At 55.8% G+C, this 21,074-nt stretch overlaps 1 protein-coding gene across 1 annotated transcript; it reads right to left on the bottom strand.

Annotated features, from left to right (window-relative positions):
• Positions 1–4,097: 4,097 nt before the first annotated feature.
• AUP1 (AUP1 lipid droplet regulating VLDL assembly factor) lies at positions 4,098–21,061 on the bottom strand. The gene is made up of 12 exons (XM_065404954.1): positions 20,937–21,061; positions 20,472–20,609; positions 19,717–19,867; positions 16,562–16,749; positions 16,400–16,472; positions 13,320–13,393; positions 12,125–12,191; positions 9,281–9,386; positions 8,770–8,925; positions 8,418–8,581; positions 7,894–7,982; positions 4,098–4,556 (listed from the first exon to the last, which is right to left on the bottom strand). The coding sequence occupies exons 1-12, from the start codon at positions 20,981–20,983 to the stop codon at positions 4,508–4,510; spliced, it is 1,302 nt and encodes a 433-aa protein (XP_065261026.1). The 5' UTR covers positions 20,984–21,061; the 3' UTR covers positions 4,098–4,507.
• Between the last annotated feature and the right edge of the window lie 13 nt (positions 21,062–21,074).

The following is a 21,074-nucleotide window of genomic DNA, read 5'->3' as shown; positions in this document are numbered from 1 at the left end:
GCCGGCCAGGCCCTGCTGCTTTCCCAGCGCGTACCCGCCGCACTGCTGGGGTTCGTGTGCCTGGGGCCATGGGATACCTCCAGCTGCCTGCCAATAAAGCGACTAAATCCTCCAGCCTGCGCCCCTGCAAATCAGTGCCCAGCCCCGACCTCAGGCCAGCAGCGGCGGGGAGGTGGGGGAAGCGTGAAGGCAAAGGCCTAAGGACAAAACAGACTAAGGGGGCTGGGGGAGGTGCTCATAGGGAGCACTGGAGGGGAAGGGGTGATGGGCGGCACTAGTGGGCAAGGCAGGCGGGGTGGGATGCGTTACACTGGAGGCAGGGGCTGCGGGGGGGCTCACAGGGAGCACTGGCGGGGAAGAGGTGATGGGGGGCACTAGTGAGCAAGGCAGGCGGGGTGGGATGCGTTACCCTGGAGGCAGGGGCTGTGGGGGGGGCTCACAGGGAGCACTGGCGGGGAAGGGGTGATGGGAGACACTAGTGAGCAAGGCAGGCGGGGTGGGATGCGTTACACTGGAGGCAGGGCTGGGGGGGGCTCACAGGGAGCACTGGCGGGGAAGGGGTGATGGGGGGCACTAGTGTGCAAGGCAGGCGGGGTGGGATGCGTTACACTGGAGGCAGGGCTGGGGGGCGCTCACAGGGAGCACTGGCGGGGAAGGGGTGATGGGGGGCACTAGTGGGCAAGGCAGGCGGGGTGGGATGCGTTACCCTGGAGGCAGGGGCTGTGGGGGGGGCTCACAGGGAGCACTGGCAGGGAAGAGGTGATGGGGGGCACTAGTGAGCAAGGCAGGCGGGGTGGGATGCGTTACCCTGGAGGCAGGGGCTGTGGGGGGGGCTCACAGGGAGCACTGGCGGGGAAGGGGTGATGGGAGACACTAGTGAGCAAGGCAGGCGGGGTGGGCTGCGTTACACTGGAGGCAGGGCTGGGGGGGGCTCACAGGGAGCACTGGCGGGGAAGGGGTGATGGGGGGCACTAGTGTGCAAGGCAGGCGGGGTGGGATGCGTTACACTGGAGGCAGGGCTGGGGGGGGCTCACAGGGAGCACTGGCGGGGAAGAGGGGATGGGGGGCACTAGTGTGCAAGGCAGGCGGGGTGGGATGCGTTACCCTGGAGGCAGGGCTGGGGGGCGCTCACAGGGAGCACTGGCGGGGAAGGGGTGATGGGGGGCACTAGTGGGCAAGGCAGGCGGGGTGGGATGCGTTACACTGGAGGCGGGGGGGGGGGGGGGGCTGGCCTAAGTCCAGCAGCTCTGGCAAACGAGGCCTGGCTCAGAAAGGCGCTGCATCCCTGAGCCAGCTGGGCAGGGGCACAAGATTCGCTGGCATCCCGTCCCCCTCCCATGAAGAGCAAGTGGCCCGGGACCACCCCAGGAGCTGTGGGGCCAGCTGGAGCACAGGTTCCCTGGGGCAGCCGCCGGGTGGGGAGTTTCTGCTCCCACACCCAGGCGCAGCACGTCCCTATCCAGCCTTTGCAGCCGCCCAGTCGGGGTCTGTGAGCACAGGCAAACCTACAGCAACCACCAAGAATCCTGCTATGGCCAGACCCGCCCCCGACCAGGGGCCCAGTCAGCCCATTGGAGACACACGGGGGGGGGGGAGGGGGGAACACCCAGCCCGCCCCCCGCTGCTCTAACCACTAAACCCCCACATCGTTCCCAGAACCAGGACTGGAACCCAGGAGTCCTGGCTCCCTGCCCCCCACCCCCTTCCCATCGCAGCTGCCTCAAAAAAATGGTTTTTGAGACATTCACTCATCCTGGCAGCCACATCTGGGGCCCTGTGTCACCAGCTTCCTTCAGCCCCTGGTACCCCGCTGCCCTTAGCCCCCCGCCGGGGGGGGGGGCAGCACCGGTAATGCTGCACATGCCTGGCCACGGGTCCAGCAGCAGGAGGCTGGCCAGGTGGGTGGGCACGAGGCCTTGCCCTGTGGGGGGTGGGCAGCAGCTGCGAGCTGGCCCCAGGCAGATGCCAGCTCAGCCCAGGGCGCCCTTGTGCTCACGTCAGTGCAGGGTGCGCCCTGGGAGTGGGTCTGGTCTGACCCAGTTGAGCCGCCAGCGCACGTCACTGCATGTCACCGTGGTGGCTGGACGGGCAGAGGTGGCCAGGGGAATTCTGTCAGTGCCCCCCTGCAGGTCCCCTATGTACCCATGGGGACACAGGGCATGTCCTATGGCCTGGACATGCATGACACCCCCTAGCACCCCTGGGATCGCAGCATCCATGGGGGGGGGGGGCGGATGGTTTGCAGTGACGCCTCCCCCAGCGCCCGAACCCAGCTGTGGTACAGGACCAGCCCCTGCCCGAACCGGCCCACAACTGGGTGCGGTGGGACGTGGCCCAGCCATCGTGGGACCCTGGGCCAGACTTTGTGTTGAGCCAGGGCCCGAGTCCCTCCCTGCTCTGACCCCCCATCCCAGGCTAGAACTCAGGAGTCCTGGCTCCCTGCCCCGTTCTAACCATTAGACACGTCCCCCCACGGTCTCCTTGCTGGGGCAATTACAAAGCCTCCCCCCCCCGATGCATTTCTCCACGCTGTTGGCTGTGCAGACACACACACCCCCCCTCGGCTCATTCCAGCCCCTGCAAGGCCACCCCCATAAAGGGGGGAGGAACAAGCGCCCCGCCCCGTCCAGCTCCCACTCAGCCTGGGAGCTTCCCTCCCCCGTCTTGGCCATTCTTGGCCTGGATTAAGGCAAACTGGGATCTTAGCCCCGCCCCTTCCAGAGCAGCTTGTTAGCAAAGTGCCCCACAGAGGGCCTGCTGGGTGGGGGCAGCAGAGACTGCTGGAGAAGTGAGGCTGTGAGCGACAGATCTAGGGCCCTGCACAGGCAGCACCCCTCCTGTTCCAGGCTCTGAGCAGACTCAGGCAGGCAGCCCTGCATTGGGCACATACATGTTTCCTGATTGTCTTTGCAGACACCCGCAGCTGATTTTTTTAAAGCAAAAGCAGAGCTGGCTGGGACTCGGCCTGCTGGGCCCAGCCCTCACTACTGTGCATGTGTCACCAGGCCCAGCTCCGCACACCAGGGCAGTGCAGGGGGCAGGCCTGCAGGCAGAGCATGGCATTCTCCTCTCTGTCCTAGCACCATGCCCATTCCTGGTCACCTTCCCCCACACCACGTCCCAATGGAAAGTCAGTGCCCCGTCCCCTGCCCAGGCCCAAGCTGGGCCTGCGTCCCTTTGCAGCAGAGACCACCGACCCTGCCATGCAGTGGGAGAACCCCAGGGATCCCATTCAAAGCAGCTCCTCGCCCAGAGGCCAGCTGAGCGGGACTTGGCAGCTGCAGCAGCGTGTCACTCACCATCAGTTTTCATTTGCAGCCAATTATTCAAAAGTGAGGGAGCTGGTGCCTCTGGCGCTCAATAGGCCAGCTGCAGGAAGAGGAGGGGACGGGCCACTCACTCCACCCAGAGGACGGAGCTAAAGCTCCAGGAACACAGGTCTATGCTCCCGGGCCTCAGTGGACCCTGCGCCAGCCCCCTCTCTCCTGCTCCAGGAGGGTCAGGGAGCCCCTGAGCAGCTGGGGGAGGAGCTGCTCCGCAGGGCAGAGCTCAGGTGCCAGGCAAAGAAAAGACAGACCCCTTTCTTCACAGAGTTTTCAGAGGGTGGAACCTGTCCACCCCCACCACCCCACACAGGGAGGCACAGGGGAGCGCTCTCCTTCGGGCATCGCTTCTGTCCTCTGCCCACCCAGAGGGTCTCCCAAGAGCCTGCCGTGCAGCAATCTTTCTGCAGCTGTGGGAGTCACCCCCAACCGAGCCTGTCCCGCACCCCCGGTACCTCTGCCCATCTAACAGTGCCAGTGGGAGGCCTGAGCCCAAGCCCGGCCGGGGCGGCACGGCACCACTCTGGGACGGCCAGAGGACTGAGAACAGGGACAGAGACACTCGAAATAACTGGGGCCTACAGCCACCAGTGCTAAGGCGCCTGCAGTTCTCCAGGGTCAAGCCCGGGCAGCTTCAGGACCAGAACACTGGGCCCCCTTGGTTAAAGCTTGGCCTGGAAAAGGAGCCCCTCTCCCCTCCCTTCCCCCTGCCTCCCCAGAGAGGTCAGAAGGCTCCCCCCGCCCCCCAGTGATCTCAAGCCCTGGGACCTGGCCGTAAGAGAGTCAGATTTATTTTTGTAGCTGAGAAGAAACCCCCTTCAGCCAGTTTAACACAACAGCCCAAGTGGAGAAGGCTGGGCCAAGCTGGTGCTGAGTCCAGTCCCCCATGGGGCTGGGGGCAGGGCAGCCCGGTTTCAGCTGTCCAACCCTGTCTGGCTAGCCGGAGGCAGGTCGGGTGTGATGCGGGGATACACAGGCACTTACTGCCCCACCGTGGGCAGCTGGGCACTGCCTGCCTGGGTTGGCACACGCCGCGAAGGCCCCGCTGCATCTCAAGCGTGCTGGTTCGGAGGCTTTGGGATCCCACTGCAGTGCTGTGAATCATGCAAAACGGCCATGCTGAAGTCACGCTCCCAACGGGCCCGAGCCCTGCACACGCCACAGGCAGGAGGGTGAGGGGCGCCTCAGTGGCTCCCATCACCCCGTGGCGTCCCATATTTCTCCGTGTATCTCCTGTGGGGCAGGAAGAGTCCATTAGTCAGGCAGCAGAGGAGTGTGGGGAGGGAATGGATCACCCCCAGGATGGCAGCTAGAGTGGCCTACTAGTCACATCAGGAACTGGAAGCCAGGACTCCTGGGTTCTATTCAGATGGCATCAAACTGGGGGGAGCTGCCTCCCCAGCAAGAGCCCAGAGGACCTGGGTTCAGACACAGGCAGAGGCCTGGGGGAATAACCCAGCACCATGTAACGGAGGGAGGGGGCAGTGCCTCCATGGTGGAGGGGGACCCTCCACGCTTGCACCCCTACACTCTGCTCTGGGACCCCTGGCTCATCGGCTCTGACCTTCTGTAGAGCACAGGCCCCCATTACTCCGCCTCAGCCCCATCACTTGCATCTGACTAAAGCGCAGAGACCAGGCACTGCCCCTGCAGCACCATGGTTCCTCGAGATGCAGCCACGACCCTCCTGCTGCCCCCTCGCAATCCAAAGCCCAGATGACAGGACTGCGAGAGCAGGAACAGGTCATGAGGGAGCACTCCCTGGGGGGTAAGTAACTGCTCTCTGCTTTTCGGGTCCGTGTCAGCGTGGATCCCTCTGCGGGTGGCTGGCAAGCAGCATCCTCCCTGCATGATGAGGGGGAGCCAGTCGAACAGACGGCAGCTCTGCTCTCCTGAGCTTGGCATGTGGCCGGCTGCCTTAGCAAGCGCACAATGTTTAACCCAAGTCCGTAAGTTACTCCACATAGCTGCCTTGCAGCTCTCAGAGTGCAGCAGTCCGGAAGCAGGCAGGTGCTGCTGCCCGAGCCCGGTGACGTGCGCCTGGCCATCTGGAGGGAGAGCCTCCCTAGGCGGCTGAAAGCAGGTGGCTGTGCATGGTGGGCTCCACTTGGAGATGCTCTGGGATATGGCCACAAAGAGGCAGCCTGAAAGGCCTGAGCTGTTGGTAACAGAACAGAGCTCTGGCAATGTGCAAAGCATGCAGACGGCGGGTCGGTAATGCCCTGGTCAGGTGGAATTCTGAGACCACCATACGGTGGAACCTGGGGCACAGTTTCAGCACCACCATGTCCCTATGGAAGGACGTGGAAGGGCTTGGCGCTTGCTGAGGGTGGAGACTGGCTTCTCCATGCTGGCCACGGTGGGCTGCAGCATCCCACAGGGCCAAAACATGTCACAGGAGTACAATCGACTCTCTGGGTGGCTCTGGTGCTTCTCCAGAGCCAGGCTCCGTGCTAGCAGGACTCCATCTCCCCAGCCCTTGATCTCGCATGTGGCTTGGAGGACTTGGAGGCTGTGCAGTCTGTCCTTATGGGAGGACACCCAGCTCCTTCTTCATTTCTGCCTCGCTGCTCAGAGCAGCCCCTCTTGGTCCCTGACTTTGACCCTAGCGGTGCCGGTGCCAGCTTCGACATGGATGCCGAGGCTGGCTTCAATGCCAGTGTCTTGACGGATCCTTCCTCAGTGCTGAGTTCTCAGTACTCACTGCCTGAGTCTGCCCAAGACGGTGCTGCTGCTGCTGCAGCTTGTTTCCCGGGGCTCTGACAAGACCTTCATGGACTGTTCCAGAAGGTGGAGTTTCAGCCTTGCGTCTCACACCGCACACAGTCTGGCAGAGAAGGCCAAGCACAGTGAATACGCAATTCCCCCAGCTAAGAGACACCCACAGCGTCCATCCTTCAGGGGAATGAGTCCAGTGCAGGATGGACCGGGCTGGAAGCCCACAGGGCAGAGTCCACTATAAGGAGCCTGTATGGGCAAGTCTGACCACTGGAATTCAGTCCCAATGGTGGGATCCGTTCATGGCTGACAACCAGTCGATCAGAAGCAATTCTGAGGACTCTGGAAATTTTAATAAAGTTTAGCCTGAGCTGAGAACTCCGGGTTGCATTTCAGTGCCATGGGTGGTCCAGCTGCCCCACCCTTCATGCATCGTATGGGAGAGCGAGGCAGCAGAGGGCTCGTGCCAGCCGGGGCAGACGCCGCTATTCCGAAAAGCCTCCGGTCTGGTGTGCATGAGGCGCATGCTCACCCACAGCGGGATCCACGCGGACACACACTGAAGAACTAGTGTGTTCCAGAAAGGCAGACCCAGACTACCCCCAAGGTCAGTCCTCTTCAGAAACTTGGGCTCTTTGGCCTGCCTATGTGGAATCCCCAGTCAGGGACCCCCCCCCCCCCCCCCCCGCCTCCCCCATGAGCCTGGCTTTGTAACCCCAGTACTCCCAGGGGACAGAAGGCAGAGGCTCATGTCAGCCCAGGTCACACTGCACTCTAGCTCTGCAAGCAAAACAACGTGGTCATTAGCTCTGGGTGCTCTGACGAGAGTGCTGGGATACATGCTCTAAAAGAACTGGAGAAGCCCTGTCGTATCGATGAGTCAGATTCTCAACAGGGAAAGCCTCTCCCCTCAGCTCTATCTGCACCTGCTTTCCCTCATCCCTGAGATGGAGAATCCACCACTGCCCCCGGGAGTCTGTTCCAACGGTTAATCACCCCTTAGTTCTAATTGGAATAGGTCTGGCTTTGACTTCCAGGGTGGGTCTTGTTCTGCCTCTCTCCGCTAGATTAAAGAGCCTTTAGTCCCCAGGATTTCCTCTCAGTGAAATCAAGTCACCTCTCAGTCTCCTTTTCACTCAGCTAAACAGAATGAGCCTGTAAGTCTCCGGCTGCCAGGCATTTTCTCCACCCGCCAACCGTTTCCCTGGCTCCTTTCTGTATCCTCTCCAGTTTTCCAACACCCTTGGTTAAAATGTGTCCCGGAGCTGGGGCGGCGTTTCAGCACCAGCTGCACCAGTGCTGCGTAGACAGGAGAATCCTCACTCTGCTCCTATGCACACGCCTGGCTCCCCAGGACCTCATCAGCCCGTTCTGCCACACGCCGGGTGCTAAGTTTCTAATGAGAATGTTGTGCAGGCACATCACAGGTGCGCAGTTACCTTTATCAACCACACTCACAATACCAAAGGATTAAACCCGGCTTGACAAGCCCCATTTGCCATAAAGCCACATGGACTGGCATTAATTATGTGCCTATCCTTTAATTTACTGATTGAATACAGCAGGGAGAGGACAGCCCTATGTCCAGCCCAGGGAGACGGCCCTAGGCTCCGGGGTGCTGACAAACTGGTGAGAGCTGCCCCAGAACCACGGAGAGGATCACACGCTGGAAAAGGAGCCAAATCCAGCCACGTTTCCCTAGCCACCATCCTGTGCTGGGAGGCAGGGTTCCGCTGGGCACCAGCACCCTTGCCCGGAGCTGGGCAGAGCATAGATACAGACCCAGGAATGCCGACCACCCTTGCTGTGACCATGGCAGAGGCAGGGGTCCTGACACACAGAAGGGACTCACCTCCTGGCGTAGGCATACAGCACATGTTTCCGCTCCTGCAGGGACAAATGCCTCTCCACAGGGGACTTCGCAAAGAGCTTCACAGAGGGCTGGGGGAAGAGAGCATTCAGGGAGCAGCCACACTGCATGGCCAGGCAAGCTGCCAAGTAGCCCAGCACCCACCCCTCCCCACGCACCTTATCATGACCTCAGCACCCGCGCCTCTCACGGAGAGCGTCAGTACTAGAGGCTGCAGAAGTCTCCAGTCCCATTAGCATCACAGGCCGGAGCTTGGGTGGCCACAGCTGAACCAGCCCATGGTGCCCAGCTCCCCACACTGCCAGGCCATGAGTTGGGTCTAGCGAGGGAGAGGAGCCCATCACCCCCGTTCCTGGCCCTGACTTGTCTCCTTCCTCGGCAGTCCCAGCTCTCTCGAACCCGCTACCAGCTCTTGGGGGCAGGCCCCAGTGCAGCCCTGAGAGCGCCTGTGGGCCAGCGGGTTCAGCCTCCCCAGGTCCCCCTCTCGATGTCCCACCAGCAGGCACCTTGGAGGAGGATGAAGCTGCAGGGCACTGAGGGGTGGAGGCCGCTGGAGTCTGGGACGTTGACGGAGCAAGCAGGCCAGGCTCCGGATCCTTGTCCTCAGGGAGGAGGGGCACCTGGCCCTCCAGGAGGTTGGCGATGGTAGTGTCCACGCAGTTGGTCTGGGCTGTGGGGACACAGGGGCTCAGTTAGAGGGGGAGCTGGTGCTGAAGCTAAGGGACCTGTGCAGGGGTTCTCCATGTCCCAACGAGCCCCATAGCACAGCAGTCCCCAGGCCTCCACGCCGGGTGTTGAAGGGCAGCAGCCAGCCTCTGCCCCACAGGGTCTGCACGAAGGTCCCAGGTATGCGCTTACCCAGGTCTCTCCTGATGGTTCCCAGAGACACATGTGGGAGCACCTCCTTGACCCGCTGGGCCATCTCCGTGATCCGCACATCCTCGGGAGCAAGAGGCCCGACACCAGCCAGGCTGGGAGATGCCCTGGGCCTGGCAACCAAGGACTGGCTTGAGGCTGCAGGAGTAAGAACAGAGGCATGAACAGGCAGCCCAGGGGAGAGTGCAAGGCCCAAGCTAGGCTGGCCAGGGGAGCGATGACCCGCTGGCATCTCTAGCTTCTACGGGCTCTATAAGGGGACCCCCCACCTCACCAGGTCTGCCCTTATCCCAGTCTGAAGCAGGCAGGCTGAGGTAACGCCCTTTCCCAGGAGTGCCTCCTGCTTCCCCAGGGAGGGGGCTGACACTGGAGGAGCACGTCCTTTTCCCTCCCCCAGCAGACCAGGGCAGCCACCAAGGCAGAGAGCGGACAGTAGGAGGGGCTCTGCCGGAGCCCAGGCACGTGCTCCGCAGCAGGGAGGGCAGACACATACCTGGGGCAAAGAGGTGAGGCGGGGTGTGTCTCAGCCTCTTCATATGCTCAGCTTTATCCGCTGCGGTGAGTCGCGTAGAAACCACGCCCAGCTCCACGGCCAAGAGCTACAGAAAACACACAGGAGAGAGTCAGCACAGTCATGCCCAGGGCAACAAGATCCAAGCACCACAATGCACCTGCGCGCCCAGGTGTAAGGTCTGAGGCCTTTTTCTACCGCCACATTAGGACAGGAGCAAAGAAGCAGAAAGTCACATGCTCCCATTCCATCTAAATTACATTACAACAATGAATTTTGGGGCAGTTAAGAAAGCAGCGTTCCTGTCCTAATAGCACCATCACCACCAGATAAAGAAACAGATCTTAAGATGTTTAAAGAAAATGATGCATTCTGTCTGGCAAAGAATCACTTATCAACAGCTGTAATCGTGAAATCCCTACTTCTTTATTGTTATGCCTTTATGGTCCCCACTTCTCTACTGTTTATCTCTAGTGTCTCTGTCTGGTTCTTTGTTTCTGTCTGTCTGTGACTAATTTTGCAAGATTTAAATCAACTAAGGTGGTGGTGTATGATTGGTTAAACAATTGTTTCACAATATGTTCGGATTGGTCAAAGAATTATTTTGTAGTACTTTAGTTTAAAATGATTGGTTAAGGCAGAGGTGGGCAACCTACAGCCCGCGGGCCACATCTGGCCCAGCCCCTGAGCTCCTGGCTGGGACGCTAGCCCCTGGGTCCTCCCCTGCTGTTCCCCCTCCCCCGCAGCCAGGCAGCGCAGCTGCAGAGCCGCAGCCTGACGCGGTGCTCTGTGCTGCGCGGTGGCATGGCTGGCTCCCGCCACAGCCGCGCCGCCAGCCACCGGTGCTCCAGGCAGCGCGGTAAGGGGGCAGGGAGCAGCGGGGGTTGGATAGAGGGCAGAGGAATTCGGGGTGTTGGTCAGGGGGCGGGGGTATGATAGGGGTCAGGGCGGTCAGAGGGCAGGGAACGGGGGGGGGGTGTTGAATGGGTGCAGGAGTCCTGGGGGGCAGTCAGGAAGGAGGGGGGGTTGGATGGGGCAGCGGGGGGCAGGGATTCCGGGGGCGGTCAGGGAGAAGGGGTGGTTGGATGGTGCAGGGTTCCCGGGGGGGAGGAGCATTCAGGAATGAGAGATGGGGTTGGGTGGGGTTCCGGGGGTGGTCAGGGGGGGTTAGATGGGGCAGGGGTCCCGGGGCAGCTGTCGGGGGGCAAGAAACGGGGGGGGGAATAGGGGGCAGGAACCAGGCCACACCTGGCTGCTTGGGGAGGCACAGCCTCCCCTAACCGGCCCTCCATACAATTTCCGAAACCCAATGCGGCCCTCAGGCCAAAAAGTTTGCTCACCCCTGGGTTAAGGTGTAGCTAACCAGGACTCAAGTTTAACTAACTGGGGTCCAAACAGAAATTCTTTGGAACCGAATTCAGATACAGCCCAAGATCAGAGCTGCCAGACCTCCACATCCTGCCAACTATCTTGTGCAGAAGCTGGAGTCCCTGGACCAGGAGTTCTCAACCTTTCCAGACTACTGTACCCCTTTCAGGAGTCGGATTTGTCTTGCGTACCCCCAAGTTTCACCTCACTTAAAAACTACTTGCCTACAAAATCAGACATTAAAATAAGAAAGTGTCACAGCCCACAGAGTGGTAGACGTGTTAGTCTGTATCAGCAAAAAGAACGAGGAGTCCTTGTGGCACCTTAGAGACTAACACATTTATTTGGGCACAAGCTTTCATGGGCTAAAATCCACTTCAGTTTTTAGCCCACGAAAGCTTATGCCCAAATAAATGTGTTAGTCTCTAAGGTGCCACAAGGACTCCTCGTTCTTTTCACAGCACACTATTACTGAAAAATTGCTGACTCATTTTTTCCTGTATGAAATTTTAGTTTGTATTGACTTTGCCAGTGCTTTTATGGAAGCCTGTTGTAAAACTTGGCAAATATCTAGATGAGTTGATGTACCCCCTAGAAGACCTGTACCCCTGGTTGAGAACCACTGCCCTGGACAACCTGATCCTGACTGGCCACCAGGAAAAATTTGCATGCCTTATTGGAAGTGGTGAGCATTGTATGCTTAGCACGTGTATTCTCTTTTGGTAACTGTTAATAAATAGAGTTTAAGGATATTACTATATTACTGTGTAAGGAGCTTTTTGCTGGTAAAAGGCCCTGCAAACCTGCAGAAGAGTATGCCCTGAGCCCTAGGAACTGGGAAAGGGTAGGTGCCTTTCATCCGGAGCTGTAGGAACTGGGAAAGGGTGTGGATGCCTAAATTAACCGGGTTATGCCTTGAGCCCACAGAAGGGTAAAGGTAGGGTGTCCTAGAGTGCGCGGGTAACAGGGAGATTGCCACAAATACTGGCACTTTGTTGGCTATTCATGCCAGACAGCACCACTCTGCATTTGACAGATTCTTAGAAATCCTTACTACCTCCCTAGCAGTGTCACGTGCTAGCTCTCCCTGTGCTCTGGGATGGAGGTGACCTGGTCTTCCCCAGCGTCAGCACACTAAGCTCTGAGCTTTGCTTTCCCCTCGGCTGTGGTAAATTCCATTTCTATACCCTCATTCCCATTAGCCAGCCTGCCCGTGTGCACTGAGCTGTGGAGGGGCAAATAAATAGCAGGCCATGAGGGATATGGCAAATTGGGGGGTAACGAATACGGGCGCAGGGATACCCCCTCCATCCAGACACACACCCTGGCCCCTCCCTGGAGACGCTCTCTGTCCCCAACACAGACACTGCTCACACCCACCGATCCAGTCCCAAGCCTCCTCTAGGACGCCCTGCAACTGCGGCAGCCCCAGCTCTCCCTGCCCCAGGCCCCTCCTACCTCCTGAACTCGGAGCGCAAACTCCTCATTCGGCTCATCAGCTTGTCTGAAGACAGGCGGCATCCACCTGATGGGAGACAACAGCACTGGGCTGACTGCTCTTGGCGTGGCTGAGAGCCTGGGCACCAGGGCCCTCCCGAGTCCACCGTGAAACCGAGCTCCCCTGGCCCAGCAACAGGGCCAAGCCCCAGGGGTAGCAACGCGAATGAGAGGTGTGGCAGAGGAGGGAGGTGGATTGGGAAGGGGGGGTTACCGGGGAGGAATTGAGACCATTTGATTTAGACTCTTTGTTAACTGTCAGGAAAAGGGGTGTCAGTGGCCTGTTAATGTGGTTCCCAGAGGAGGAGCTGCTGCCCCAGTGAGGCAGCGAGAACACAGAGGCACCAGGGTCAGACACAAGGTGTGGGCAGGAAAACTGCTATGTGTGACACAGCCTGGGGGAAAAGGACACAGTCTGTCCCCAGGTTCCCTGCTGGGAGGGACTCAACGCGGACCCTTTCCCCGGCCCAGCGAAGGCCCACTGAAGGGAAGGAGAGCTCCCCCACAGATCCAGCTCTCCTTCTCTTTGGCGGATTCTCTTTAGCCTGCACTGCCACAATGAGGGAGAAGGGGACAGAGGGGAAGAGCCCAGAAAGTGGCCCTGTTCAGGGACTGTGCCCTCAAGACGCTGCGTTTTGGCAAGAGCAGGGGAGATTTTGCTCACTGATACCCCAAACTGAGTTGTATGCTGTAATACGGACATGCTGAGCCGCTCTGCCAGCCGAGGGTGGATGGAGATCGGCTAAGCCCTGGGATTCATAGGGAGAGGGGCCCAGCCTGCATTGCTCAAATGAGCGAAGAAGGGGAGTGTCAGGAGAAGCCTCCCAGCAGGGAGAGGCTGAGCCAGCTGCAGGGAACCACCGAAGCACAGAGGAGGCAGGAGCTGACAAGGGAAAGACAGCAGAGAAACGTGGGGAAAAGGACCCGGGGAGACCAAGGCACCCCGCACTGGTACTGGATCCCTCTCCCCCTCTCAGGAACCAGGAGCCCCCAAAGAGGCTCCTCCCACACCAGGAACCTGGAGAGGAGAAAAGCAGGGACTCGGGCACCCAGCTGGACAGCCTGGGACCCAGACACTGGCAGCGGCAGGGCCAGGAGTGGGACACAGCAGGGCCCTGCCCCACCCCCCTCCTCAAAGGAGAGCGAGAGATAGTACCTTACTTGATAAACTGTGAAGGGAACAAAGAAGGTCCAGAGCAGCTCTGTGATCCAGGAGTCGTCGGCCACGCTCTGGGGAAGAGAGCACAGTGAGACTACGGCTGGGGAGAGCCACACACAGCCAGCGAGATGGGGCAGCATGGCACTTACAGCACGGACATGCCCAAAGGAAGGAAGAGAGAGCACAGCAAAGACCTACCCTGGGGCAAATCCAGGCAGGCTGCTTTCTCACCAGGCAGAACTAAGAGGGACTGAGATGATTGGGGATGTGGATTATGACAAGGAGACATGCACAGGACTAGCACCAACTGATTACACAGCTCCAGGGCTTGCCCCACTCCTACCATCAGAGCAGACAGGTGTGTCCCCCTCCCCACTCGTAACTGACAGAACCTGCTCTCAAATGAAAGACTGGTAATGGCTTCAGGCCTATGGACCATGAACAATTTTCTGGACTCACAGGAAGGCCCTACTCTCTTGGCCAGAATCATAGTAAGGAAGAATGTTGGACTCAATGACCTTGCTTGGATCTGTTTTGGGCACTAGGACGCCTATTACACAGACAATTCATAGCTAAGGAACACCAGGACCAGACAAAACTTGAAGATTTTCCAGACCCGTCAAGACCTTGTGAGAGAAATAGGCTGTATGGGAATTCAGACTTTAAACTTATTTTTATTTCTTAAATGGATTTCACTGAGAGATTTTAAAGTTACTTCTCTATCAAGATGAAACTTTCAAAGATAAAGTTTGATTTACGACGTAATTCCTACATATATAGATTATTAAATTGTTGATTGAGAGAATATTAACAAAATTTGACCAAAAGATGTCCAACTTATTTTTAATGTTGCTAATGGATGAATGCTGAGTGGCTGGTTGTTACTAGGACTCTTCAGAGACTTTTATAGGATTTTTTGGTCAAATTTTCCATACACTGGCGACAATGTCACCTCAAGACTTTTTCACTCTGGTAAGACCATGTCATCTTCCTCACCAAGTGGTCCCATGTTGTCTCTTTTTGCTATTTTGGAGGATCAGATTTACAGTCTCTGTGGTACGCAAAACACAGAATATTGTGACTTATGTCACATCAATCAAGAGGCCGCACTAGCCAGAGACAAGCCTCTCCCCGCACTCAAAGGAGACCCCCCACTAGCAAGAAGCGATGTGCCAGCAGCATCTGTCTGGCTCAGGGACTGCTGCTCCATTACCTTTAGAATTTCCTTTTTCTCTTTGGTTTGTATTAAATGGGAGGTGTCCCAACCTTTACATTCCCTAATTTTAAGCTGTCAAAGGGTGTCTGAGTCTCCACTGGGGGACGCCACAATGGTCCTCAGTTTTAAAGTCTCAGACACCCATCAAAGTGTGTCCTACATTCTGTGTTTAGAAGCCCTAAAACAATTACTGCCAGGTGTGACTTTTGGCACATAAGACTGGTCAAACTTCCGCTCGTCACAGAGTTTTGTTGGGATCTGTTATAAACTCTCTGTTGGAGGGTGGGTTAGGAAGGGCTTAGGACTACAACACAAGAACTGAAAGCCAAGGAAGTGGCTTTGTAATTGGCTCTGAAACTGTGGTTTAAACATTCGATAATTTGGTTTCAGTATTAAAACATTTAACACTCCCAAATTATAAATTTGATTAACTGGTAAAATTCCTTAGTTGGGGTTTATGAACAAATGGACAGCTTCCTCCTCAGATCCCTTCTTAGGATTTATAAAGGTGGATTATTTGTCGAATTAATCTGGTGATGTAATTGCAATCCTGTATTGAAAGTACCTGGTTGATTTGATAGTTATATTGTTGTTTAATTTGTAGTTTAGTTTAGCAATATTAACAGAAGCTTAGCTGATATTTTCTGGATTTTGTTCAATAGTTTTAATAACATTTATGAAACTGATACAGAGTCACATTTCTTTCAATCAGCACCGTAGGTCCAGACCTTTTGAGGACTGCATGGATAACGGCTGGTCAATTTTAGTCCCTAAGCAGCTCCCCTCAATTAGCCTTTGGTCCTCACAGCCTGGCACTGTGTGGCTAGAACTCCTGGAACTTTCCTTGGTTATCCTGACAGTCAGTGACAACCCCTGGATGAAAGAGACTTATGTAGGGTGGGGGGCTTTTGTCTATTATTTCTTGGCGTCTGTCCCTTTGCTTTCCTTATTTTCTGCTCTAAGTTGTGGGTCTAATGGGTGTCAGGGCAGACAAGCTGCTCTGACAACACACTTTCCAGATGCGGTCCCTGCCTGCTTAGTAGGCCTCATCTGACCCTGCTGCTGAGAGAGGGAACCTGCACTTGTGAGACTAACCCAGGGCCCAGCTTTCGGTCTGAGCAAATATCCATGGAGAAGGGTGTCCTTGCTTGCCCAGGAGAGGGTGCTCGCTCTGGCTACATGTGACAGCTGTATAACCACCCATCCACCTCTGCCCATTACAGAGTAACTCCTTCCTTTCCCTCACCCCACCATTTTATCGCTGCCTCTATCTGTTAAATCTGTTTCCCTCTCCTCAAGCCCCAAGTCACAGCTTTAAGGGAGCTGAAAACGTTATGGCTGCAACCCATTTAACGGTGTCACTGTCAACATATTAACACTAGCATCCGAGAGGAGAAATGGGCTATGCTTCATGTGCAAGCCTAGGCAGACCTGAACTCAGCCCCATGTGCCTGGGGGTGAGTCACGTAGTCCCTCAGGGGATAATCGCGCTTCCTGATCTCGTGGGGTACTGTGAGAATAAGTGTGTTAAAATTGGTGGGGTGCTGAGATACTAGTGATGGGACCCAGAGAGGAGCCTTGCCTAGGCAGGTCGATAGATCACAAACGTACCAATATTGCCATCAGAACTTAAGAGATGTGTGAAAGGCAAAGCCGATGTCAGTGAAATTCCTTGCGAGGAAGCAGAACGCCTGCCTCACATGGCCACTGAGAAGTTTGACACGGAAGGAAAGAACCCAAAGCACAGGAGTAGGCCACAGGGCGCAAAGTAATGGCAATAGTAACCCTCTAGCACGACCCCCCTAAGCTGTACGCACCCATTATGGGCCAGGGGCTCTTTGCCCCACACCTCTAGACTCACCACAGCAATTAAGGGCCTCTGAACTTGCAGAGCCACAGGCTGAATCATATCCAGGATTGAGAACGGCCAGGAGCTGAAAAGGAAACATCCCAGCGATTAACAAGGGCCACAGAGATGGGCCAAGGCAGTCCTGTCCCCAGGAACATCCCCCACCACCACTACCTGAAGCGAAGAAGGCCAACTCGACCATTAGTGGCTGCCTCCTCTGGGAACAGCAGCAGAGGTGGATTCCCCCCATGGGACGAATACACCTTCAGGGAATCCACCAGCTCTGCCCGGCTCCCCACCGCCCCTAGCTCCATGAATCCCCGTGACCAGCAGATGAAACCCGGCGTGCCATTCAGCGCAGGCTGCAAGAGAAGAGCAAGGGCAAATTAGTGACCCCCACCCGGTCTCCCTGCTAAGACTCCAGCCTGCTGGTCGATGTGGATCCAGACTGCCCGAGAGCCCTTCCCTCCCCAGACACTGCAGCAGCAGCCGGGTGTCCTCCGAACGGCCCCCAGCTGTGAACGGGAGGAGAGGGGCCTTGGGTACAAGATTTGTCATCCCTCCCCACACCAAGCGTGTTGCCCTTCAGGACTGCGCAAAACACAAGTCCTCTCAGGGGAGAGTGCTTATTAGGGCTATCGATTAATTGCAGTTAACTCACGTGATTCACTACAAAAATAAATAATTGCAATTAAAAAGATTCATCATGATGAATCGCAGTTTTAATCGCACTATTAAACAATAGAATACCAACTGAAATGTATTAAATATTTTGGATGTTTTTCTACATTTTCATATATATTGTATTCTGTGTTGTAATTGAAATCGAAGTGTATATTATTTTTTATTACAAATATTAGCAGTGTAAAAATGATAAACAAAAGAAATAGTATTTTTCAATTCACCTCATACTGTAGTGCAATCTCGGTCATCTCTTTGTCATTTGCAAATTTCTAACCGTCAGAGGGGTGAAATTTTGGAACAGCCTTCCGAGGGAAACGGTGGGGGCGAAAGACCTTTCTGGCTTCAAGATTAGGCTTGATAAGTTTATGGAGGGAATGGTTTGAAGGGATAACGTGATTTTAGTCAATTAGGCATTAACGTGCCATCGCGGGTAAAATGAGGGTCCGGCTGTAGAATCTTGCCTGTATGCTCGGGGTTCTGCTGATCGCCATATTTGGGGTCGGGAAGGAATTTTCCTCCAGGGTAGATTGGCAGAGGCCCTGGAGGTTTTTCGCCTTCCTCCGCAGCATAGGGCAGGGGTCGCAGGCTGGAAGATTCTGTTGTGGGTGGGTCAGCTTTTGTGGCCTGCATCATGCGGGAGGTCAGACTAGATGACCATATTGGTCCCTTCTGACCTTAAAGTCTATGAGTCTATGACCCCATCAGCTCAGGATTAAACAAAGACTGCGAATGGCTAGCCAACTACAAAAGCAGTTTCTCCTCCCTTGGTTTTCACACCTCAACTGCTAGAAGAGGGCCTCATCCTCCCTGATTGAACTGACTTATCTCCAGACTGATTCTGGCCTGCATATTTATACCTGCCTCTGGTAATTTCCACCACATGCGTCTAACGAAGTGGGTATTCACCCATGAAAACTTATGCGCCAATACATGTTAGTCTATAAGGTGCCACAGGACTCTTTGTTGCTTTTGTCATGAAAGTGCAACTTACAAATGTAGATTTTGTTGTTGTTACATAACTGGACTCAAAAACAAAACAGTGTAAAACTTCAGAGCCTACAAGGAGATAATGCTGCCCTCTTCTTATTTACAATGTCACCAGAAAGTGAGAACAGGCATTTGCACGGCACTTTTGTAGCTGGCATTGCAAGGCATTTATGTGCCAGATATGTTAAAAATTGGTATGCCCCTTCATGCTTTGGCCATCATTCCAGAGGATAAGCTTCCATGCTGATGACACTTGTTAAAAAATGTGTTAATTAAATTTGTGACTGAACTCCTGGGGGAAGAATTGTACGTCCCCTGCTCTGTTTTTTACCCACATTCCGCCATATATTTCATGTTATAGCAGTCTTGGATGATGACCTAGCATGTTGTTCGTTTTAAGAACACTTTCATTGCAGATTTCACAAAATGCAAATGTGAGATTTCTAAAGATAGCCACAGCACTCGACCCAGGGTTTAAGAATCTAAAGTGTCTTCCAAAATCTGAGAGGGATGAGGTGTGGAGCATGCTTTCAGAAGTCTTGAAAGAGCAACACTCCAATGTGGAATCTACAGACCCCGAACCACCAAAAAAGAAAATCAACCTCCTGCTGGTGGCATCTGACCCAGATAATGAAAATGAACATGCGTCGGTCCGCACTGCTTTGGATTGTTATCGAGGAGAACCTGTCATCGGTATGGACGCATGTCCCCTGGAATAGTGGTTGAAGCATGAAGGGACATAGGAATCTTTAGCGCATCTGGCACATAAATATCTTGCAACACCGGCTACAACAGTACCATGAGAACACCTGTTCTCACTTTCAGGTGACATTGTAAACAAGCAGCGGGCAGCATTATCTCCTGTAAATGTAAACAAACTTGTTTGTCTGAGCGACTGACTGAACAAGAAGTAGGACTGAGTGGACTTGCAGGCTCTAAAATTTTACATTGTTTTATTTCTGAATGCAGTTTTTTTGTTTTGTTTTACATAATTCTACATTTGTAAGCTTAACTTTCATGATAAAGAGATTGCACTACAGTACTTATATTAGGTGAATTGAAAAACACTTTTTTGTTTTTTTACAGTGCAAATAATTGTAATAAAAATTAAATATAAAGTGAGCACTGTACACTTTGTATTGTCTTGTAATTGAAATCAATATATTTGAAAATGTAGAAAACATCCAAAAATATTTAAATAAAAGGTATTCTATTGTTGTTTAACAGTGTTATTATTGGCGATTAATTTTTATAATGGCTTGACAGCGCCAGTGTTTATTATTTCTATTGTCAGCAAACCCTCACCACACAGCATCGCTCAGTGCTTCCTGGGCAGGTGCAGGCAGCCCTCTACACCCACAGGAAACAGCCAGCACCCTGGGAAAGCCCCAAAGCCAGCTGTGCTTCTGCTCATGTCTATTTAAAGAGCCAGGAAGGGGAGGCAGAGGCTACATGTTTGCTTGGGTGACCCGGTTCTCTGTCCTTCCTTAACTTGAACCAACCAGAACCCAACAACATAACATACAAGCCTAAAGAGAAGCTCAAGGCTTGTTCAATTATTCATTAATAAAGAGACCCAGGAGCCAGTCCCCAATCCCGGAACAGGTCACTAAGTGCTTCTCCTAGGGGACGCAGCCCCAGAACCCTGCATGACTCACCGTATTGCACGAGGTCAGTAGGTTGATGACACTGTGGTCGAAGTGCGTCACGTGGTTGGCAATATAAACCCTGACATTGGCATCCCGGAGATGGGGGTCACTTTGCCGCACAAACAGACCCAGCACCGAACACATCACACGCACGATAAACCTAACAACAGGAACAGAGACCCCCAGCCCCATTGTGACCAGAACTGGTTTAGCTGACCAGTGAATAAAGACGAGACTAGCAAGGGCTATACAGACGCTGTGGGATTAGGACTGAGGAGCACCAGAGGTGTGTTATGTGGGGGGACAGGGCGAATGGGCGGAAGCTCAGGGCTGGGATAGCAGAACTGTGTGGGGAGAGCTCAGCACTGGAATCATGAGGGAGTGGCTGCGGGTGCACTTGCTGGCTGCTTGCCTTGCTGCTCTCAGCCCCTGCAGTCTGTCACTGGGGCAACAGAAACCTGTGGTCAGGCTGCATGTGTCATGGGGCTCAGGCCCTAGAGTCACCAGCAAAGGAGCCTCCTTGCTCAGGACTGGGGATGAAGGGCCTGCTAAGCACAAAAGGCACCAGGACAGAGCAGCCACAAGGCCAACCTGCACACCTAACAGCAAGCCCCAGTGGGCCAGGGAGAGGCAGCTCCAACTACAGAGAGAGCTGCGGGGCTCCACAGGACCACCTTGCAGACAGGTCGGAGATGACTATTTGCTGGATTTTGCGGGTGGGAGACTGACAAGAGCCCCAACTCTCCCCGGGCAGCCACCCTAACCTCCGGAGCAGGCTGTCAGGCAGGGCGCAGCTGACCAGGAAGACGTGGATGCCGATGAAGAGTCGCAGGAGGAGCAGACAGAGCCCCACGGGGGCGTAGAGCAGCAGAGCCAGCAGCAGGAAGCCATCGCTGGGAAACCTGACAGGGAAAGAGAGATCAGGTCAGGGTCCGATACCAGCCCCCGGCAACAGCCCCCGCCGGCCAGGCCAGCTCCCCCCGAGAGCGAGACACCCCCCCCCCCCGCCGGCCAGCCCAGCGCCCCCCCCGAGAGCGAGACCCCCCCCGCCGGCCAGCCCAGCCCAGCGCCCCCCCCCAGAGCGAGCCCCCCCCGCCGGCCAGCCCAGCGCCCCCCCCCGAGTGCGAGACCCCCCCCCGCCGGCCAGCCCAGCGCCCCCCCGAGAGCGAGACCCCCCCGCCGGCCAGCGCCCCCCGAGAGCGAGACCCCCCCGCCGGCCGGGCTCTCACCGGTGCGCGTCGAAGAGCCGCTCAGGACCCGAGGCCGGAGGCTCCATCCCGGTCCCGAGCCGCCGCCTCAGCGAGACCCAGGACCTGCCGCCATCTTACCCACGGCGGCCGCTCTCCGCGCGGGGCCGTCTGGGAAAG

The sequence above is a fragment of the Emys orbicularis genome, chromosome 5 (genome assembly GCF_028017835.1).
Source record: "Emys orbicularis isolate rEmyOrb1 chromosome 5, rEmyOrb1.hap1, whole genome shotgun sequence".
Classification (NCBI taxonomy): domain Eukaryota; kingdom Metazoa; phylum Chordata; order Testudines; family Emydidae; genus Emys; species Emys orbicularis.
Note: the sequence above shows the minus strand (reverse complement) of the source record. Positions and strands in the feature narration are given on the sequence as shown.